Source organism: Microtus ochrogaster, linkage group LG2, assembly GCF_000317375.1.
Source record: "Microtus ochrogaster isolate Prairie Vole_2 linkage group LG2, MicOch1.0, whole genome shotgun sequence".
Lineage (NCBI taxonomy): Eukaryota > Metazoa > Chordata > Mammalia > Rodentia > Cricetidae > Microtus > Microtus ochrogaster.
The window spans coordinates 2,078,328-2,085,206 of NC_022028.1; the positions used below are offsets into that span (position 1 = coordinate 2,078,328).

A 6,879-nucleotide genomic window follows, 5' to 3' on the forward strand; every position below is an offset into this window, starting at 1 on the left:
GAAGCCGCTAGGAGACAACGTCACTGGCTGGTTCTTTGTGCTCCTCCGGCGCTCTGTGATGGTGCCACTGGAATTGGTGAAACTGTGGCTTGTCACAGGGGTTGGCTCGGTGGTCCCTGAGGCCAAGGTGAAGAGTCCAGATGTGAGCACAGACACGTCACGGTTGAAGGGCACACGAGGGCCTGAAATGGGGACCTGGCTCGTTGTGACAAATCCACTCTCAAGGGTGTTGGTTAGACGTGTGTGAAGAATGTTTCTCTCAGTTGTGAGGGCTGAGGGACAAGAGAGGAGGAAATATTAGATTAAGGCAGAGACTTGAGTTCCACAGACAGACCTCACAGCCCCTCAGCTGCACAGATACTGAGGAGAATCTGCCCTCCGTGACTTTGGGCTTGGCTTCTGAGCGTCAGCTGTGTGTTGTTTCAGAGGGAGACAGGAAAGAGGACGTAGACATGGGAGGAAGGGAGACACTGGACACTCTCTTCAGTCTCTCCTGTCAGGGCTGGTCCCCAGCACAGTGTCATCTGACTTCCTAGCTCCCGGATCAATCAAGAGCACCAAAGAACTTTCCTTTAAAATGACATTTACTTGGCATGTAAGTGTGTGTGTGTGTATCTGTGTGTGTACATGTGCCATAGAACACATGTGGAGGTTTGGGGACAACTTGCGGAAGTCAGTTCTGTCATTCCATCTTCTGGGTCCTGGGGTTTGAACCAGGTCACCAGGCTGGATGGTCAGTGCTGTTGCCCAGTGAGCCATCTCACTGCCCCTTTGGAGTTTAGGAGAGATTTCTATAATATGATGTTGTATAAAGGCAGCTGCTTCATAATTGTGAGATGGGGTTAGAACTGGGGACAGAGAGGAGTCAAGGGTTTCAAATTCAAGAGAAAACTGCAAGCAGTTGTGGTCAGTCACCCTCCTCGGGGTACACATTGACACCCAGGAGCAGGTCCTGCCCCTCTGACATCATCCTAGCTCATTTCACCAACAGCAGTCTGGGGTCTGGACAGCATGTGGGAACTGCAGTCAGGAGTTCTGAGTCTTGTGGGGACTTACAGGTCTGTCTCAGCAGGAGCAAGACAGAGAAAGACTTACAACACCTCCTTCCCTTACAAAGCTTGGAAAAGACTTTCCTGAGTCCAGTGGTCGCTATGCAGGGAGGCCTGAGCCATTGTTCTAAGCAATGAAGCTTGAATAACAATGTAGGGGAGAGAAAAGATGGAGGAGCCTGGCAGGAGAGCAGCTGGGTCCCCACTCAGTTGTCCTGGACTACAAGGCCTGGTTTCTGGGGTAGTGCACACCCTGCTCTTAGAGTTGTAATTGGGCTGAGGTTTAAGTATATTTTTATATTTTTGTTTATTTATTTGGGGGTCACACACATTCCTGATATGAATATGGAGATCAAAGGTCCTGTAGCAGTCAGTTCTCTCCTCTATTACATGGGCCCAGGGATCCCAGATCATCAGGTTTGGCATCAAGTGTCATGTGGCCATGGGCAGGAGATGGTTTTTTCTCTCAGCTGACAACATGGGCAAAGTAGAAACCTCCCCAAGATTAATGAATGACACTTGAGAAGCAGAAAATGAAGACCTTGAGGGGCAGCTCGATCAGTGGTGCTGGCCATGTGAACATAAGGAACTGAGTTCAGCCCCAGGAACCCAAGCATGGTGCACAGGCTTACAGTCCCATGCTGGGGGTGCAGACAGGGAAATTCCTGGGGTCACTGGCTAGAGACAGCCTAACCTACTTGGCATGTTCAGGCTCATCACAACCCCATTGCTCAAAGAAAGTAAAAGAGCAATGGCACCTGGGAATGACAGCTGAAGTTGTTCTCTGGCCCCACAGGCAGAGCACATGCACATACACACACACACACACACACACACACACACACACACACACACACACACACACGCATGTATGCATCCACGCACGTGCTGATAAGAGAAATGATGGCAAAAAAATAAGCCCATTTCCTGAGGGCATCCCTCCAAGTGAAGACCCCAGGGTCAGTTTCTCCTGCTTCTTGTTTGACATGGAGCTAGAGCACAGGATGAGATTCAGTACCACAGCTGGGAGGGAAAGCTCTTCCTGATTCAGACCAGGGAGGATGGGGATGCACTCAGGTCAGGGGAGCAGGGCATGGCCGGTGGAGGGCGAACTCATAACAACAATGGCTTTCCCCAGACACTTCCTGGGTCCCCACCATTTCCTGTCCTATAAGTGTGGGGACCCCATCTTGTTCACACTCTTCTCTCATCTTTCTGTACACAGGAGAGAGACTTTCCTATCCCCTTTGTTGTGATGAGCAGCTGTACTGCGATATGCTGGAGAGACCCCTTATCCTACAGTCTCATCCACAGCCCTAAGCCGTGACCTTTAAATGCCCTTGACTCTCTTCACAGAGACACTTCCAAGTGCACACCCCAGTTCTGTCCTGTCATTAACACTTCAACTGCCTGCTTCCTCTCTCTACCGGAATCCAGAACATGCCTTCACATGACAAAACAGGGCTCTCGATTTTCCCTCCATATGAACTTTTCAGTGGTTCCCCACTACATAAATGCTACCATCCCCCAGCAACTGAAGAGTCAATATTCTCCTCCATTCTCCCCATTGAGCAAATCTTCCCTCACTCCAAAATAAACAGAGTCTTACGAAGCCGAGATTTGAGTTTATCTGTTACCCGCACCCCAGGTGCCCAACTCCCACTTGTCCAAGCCCCTGCGACTTCCAGTCAGGCCCCTTGGTCTCACTGCCTCCTCTCCCTCCCCCACCGTTTGTCAGCAGTGACTGTGGCCTTACAGAAACGGGGCTGACATGGCTTAGTCGGTCCAGCGCTTGCCTTGGAGGCATGCAGACCTGGGCATACTGGTGTGTGATTTTAATCTGGGCATGGGGAGCAGTGTAGTCCACTTGGCACACTACCTGCCAGAGAGACACCCTGTCTCAAAAACAAGGACAGCTCCTATGGAGTGACCCCCTTGGCTTGACCTCTGACCTCCACATAAACACAGTGAGGACAGCTCCTGGGAAATGACCCCTGAGCTTGACCTCTGACCTCCACATACAAACAGTGAAGACAGCTCCTGGGGAACAACACCTGATCTTGACCTCTGACCTCCACATACACACAGTGAGGACAGCTACTGGGGAATGACACTTGAGCTTGACCTCTGACCTCCACATAAACACAGTGAGGATAGCTCCTGGGGAATGACCCCTGAGCTTGACCTCTGACCTCCACATACACACAGTGCACCCACACATACATTTACATATACACACATGTGGGAGAGCAACATAAGATACGGCATGCTTCTCTTCCTTTGCAGTCAGAATTAGACCCAGCTCTGTATCACTGAACTCAGAACCACTTGACTGAAAGCCTAAATAGAAGCAATGCATCGGACTGGTGTGGGTACAGCACCTTTAATCCCAGCTCCTGGGAGGCAGAGGGAGTGGGAGCTCTGTGGTCAGAGATTCAGGGTCAGCCTGGTCGGCACAGTGAGCTCCAGGCCAACAGGGCTACATAGCGAGACCTTGCCCCCAAATAAACAAATAAATGTGACCAATTACTGTAAACCTAACTGTTCCTTTCCCCTAATCCTCTCCCCCACAGCCAGAGTGGCCCAGCCACACCTGTCCTTCTGCAGGCCTTGCTGCATCTCTCTGCAGGGCCTTTGCTCATAAGGCTGCCCCAGCAGGTGCTCTTCCAAGCATGACAGAGCTCTTCTCTCCTGGAGCCGCGGACACCAAGCAACTAGTTCATCATTGCTTTCTCAGCACATGCATCTCTCTGTGCCATGATTGGTCAGATGGCGTGTGACTGTCAGGGCTCCCCACAGGGCAGGACTATGCCTGGTTTTGCTCACTGTTATATTCTCAAGGCCTGCAACAGTGCCAGGCACACCCCAACTGTGAGTGTATGATGTTATATTCTCAAAGCCTGTAACAGTGCCGGCCACACCCCGACAGTGAGTATATGATGTTCAGACAACTGAAGACAAAACATGGTCCCGAGTTCCATCTCTCCTCCACACAGGACAAGGCCAGAGCCACACAGCGTTTGATAAAGCTCATTTTCTTTGTCCGTAAAATGGAGACAGGAAGATGTCCATAGTGAAGAACCACTCATTCTTATACTATCCCACCCATCCCAGAGCTGACTGGGTCTGCTCACCTGGATACACTTCCAGCTGGAAACCCACCAATGGGTAGAGATTCCCAGCCGTGTTCCGCATGCACCAATATCGACCGGAGTCCTGGACTCTGAGGGCCTCCATGGTGATATGGACCACCTTGGCCTTGGCATCATCCCGCATTGAGTAGCTGGGCCCCTTCACCCAACTCCGGATGAAGCTGGGCTCACACTTCTTCTTCCTGACCTTGCACCAAGCCTTGCTCTCAGTGCGGTTCCGGCGGTTCTTGTAGGAGCACAGCACAGTCAGAGACTCCCCTTCATGCCGCCACACTTTCCTGTACACATTCTCGCTGGAGGGACCTGGGGAGACAGGACTTTCTGAGCACGGTCTGGAGAGGAAGAGAAAGACATCTTGAAACCAGCAGCAGGAGGTGAAAGAAGGGTGCAGCAGCCCTGGCTTTGTGGAGCTCAGGGTGATGGGGGAGCACAGCCCCTCCCTCAGGGAGTTGATGGGAGAAGCACAGAGCCCCCTAACAGTTCGCTCCCAGTCTGATGGAGGAGACCCCAGTCCAATGAGGAAGCAAGCTAGCAGGAACTCTCTACCAGATATCATCCCTTTCTCTGGGTAGTTTCTGGTCTTCGGGGATGTCCAGTATTTCATGACTGACCAGGGCTCTGCCTGAGACAGATGTGCAGACACAAACAGGTCACCAAGCTCTGGAGCCTGAGCGCACAAACTGCTGTGGTGACAAGAAAGTCCCGTGTCTAGGAAAGCGATGAAGAATTATTTCCCCCCGTAATAATTTTCCTCCTCCTCTTCCTCTTTCCCTCTCCGCTCTGTCCCGTTGGTTTTGTATGGTGTGTTAGGGATCACACCCAGGGCCTCAAGCATGTTAGGTCAGCACTCCACCACTGAGCCACACCTCTGCCCTCTGCTGAACGCCTTTAAATAGTACTGTCCATGGTGCTTAATATTCAAATAATCCATCGTTATAAACCCCAAAGATAAGCAGGCCACACAGACTTATGGCCCTGCTGATGAGCCGGCCAGTGAATGCTACATTATTCACTGTTCATCCAATGGTTCGATGTTGCAACTTGACTTTGTGGTCTACAAATGTATTGGGCAAGCCATAGCTATCCCAGGATGCATGGGGCTTGCAGAGCACAGGATAGACATGCCTGGTCTCTTTATCTTGGGGTGAGACGTGACACATGTAACAGCATGAGGGAGACTGAGGTAGGAAGAGCTAGAGTTTAAGGCTAACCTGGGATATCTAGTGAGTTCTGGCTAACCTGGAAACAAAACCCTGTCTCTAAGGAGAAAAAGGGCTGGGGAGATGATTTATGAAGACTCCTAAGCATAAGAACCTGAGTTCCAAACCCAAGACTCATGCAAAACAGCAAGCACCATCACTGTGCACCTGTTACCCCAGCAATGGCTGGGGGCGGGGCAAGAGTGTGGATGGCCTGCACACACGTATGTAACACACACATACAAAGGAGTATGAATGAATACATGAATGTGGTCTGTGTCCTTCCTAACCCAATCTGTTGAAGAGAGAGTAGATCTAGAGGTGGCAGGATGATTCAGGGGGCAGAGGGAGGGAGGAGCTACAGTTAAGCCCCCCGAAACCACTTGCCACTGTAGCTGACGCTCTTAATCTTCTTCCCTTGCAAAGTGAACCAAACAGAGCAGACCTGTCAAATTCACCTCAGCTCAGCTGTGTTTCGAGAAGAACCTTCTCCTTGCAGAGCAACAGAGGGGCACCTGGAGGAAGCCTCTAGGGTCCGTGGTTCATTTATGACTTCACTTTCTGTCAAACAGTGAAGGGTGGGTTTGCCAGCCCTCACCATACCCAGAACGGAACAGGAAGTGGTAAGGGATTGCCTTGGCAGCCAGGAAGGCAAGAATGGGTGAGCCTCCCGCAGAGAGTAGCCACAATTAGTGAAAGGCCCTTGAGGATTGGTTCCCTCCAGGTCAGAGCAGAGGGACCGGATATGGCATCAGCTTTCCAAGAAAAACAGAATTCAAAGTGTGCAGACATGTACAAGGAGTCACAACAGCACCAGCCAGAACTCTCTAGACAGACAAACGCCAAGCAGGTAATTTCTGGGAGGAAATTCTCCATACCAAGGAAATCCAGCAGATAAAGGCCAAAGTAGAGGATACAGCTACACCATCCATGTGAGGCCCGGTGGAGCTCTCCCTGGGACCACATTCTCACAGGTCTCTGGCAAAGACCCACCAAGTCAGCCCAGCCTCCGCCCCCAGGAAACATTAAGACAATAGAGCACGAAAAGGCAATGGGGGACAGACAGGAGGATCTGGTCTTTCTCTTCTCTCACCCCACCTCTCACCTGAGACACAGCTCTGTAACCACAAAAGCAGCAGCAGCAGCAGGAACGTGGAAGGCCATGGCTCCATCCAGTCACCCGGGGCTAGGGCCCACACTGACCCCGGGCATGCCACTTGGGTCAACCAGGGAGGGATGTCAGACTCTAAAAAATACAGTTGCCCATTTCGGGAAGTGAGCCCGTGTGGCACACAGTGACCCAGGAGAGCCTATCGCAAGCCTGGGGAGAGCCAGTGGAGGGCGGGCGCTGGCAGTTTCCGCCCTCTTCCTCAGAACTGCCGGCAGGTGTGGCTCTTCCACCCAGTCCTGGGGCCCCTGGGCCTGGAGAAGCTCAACAACCACAACCTCTGTGATCCTCTGGGGCGTCTCCTCATCCAA

General features: G+C 51.7%; 1 protein-coding gene across 1 annotated transcript in view; it reads right to left on the bottom strand.

The window, feature by feature from the left end:
- Window positions 1-6,572, bottom strand: part of Treml2 (triggering receptor expressed on myeloid cells like 2) — a gene marked incomplete at its 3' end in the record, with an annotated part of 14,963 nt that extends 8,391 nt beyond the window's left edge. Inside the window, 3 exon segments of the mRNA XM_005372514.1 lie at window positions 13-272; window positions 4,184-4,504; window positions 6,506-6,572. Coding sequence (XP_005372571.1) covers window positions 13-272; window positions 4,184-4,504; window positions 6,506-6,572 — 648 coding nt within the window.
- Between the last annotated feature and the right edge of the window lie 307 nt (window positions 6,573-6,879).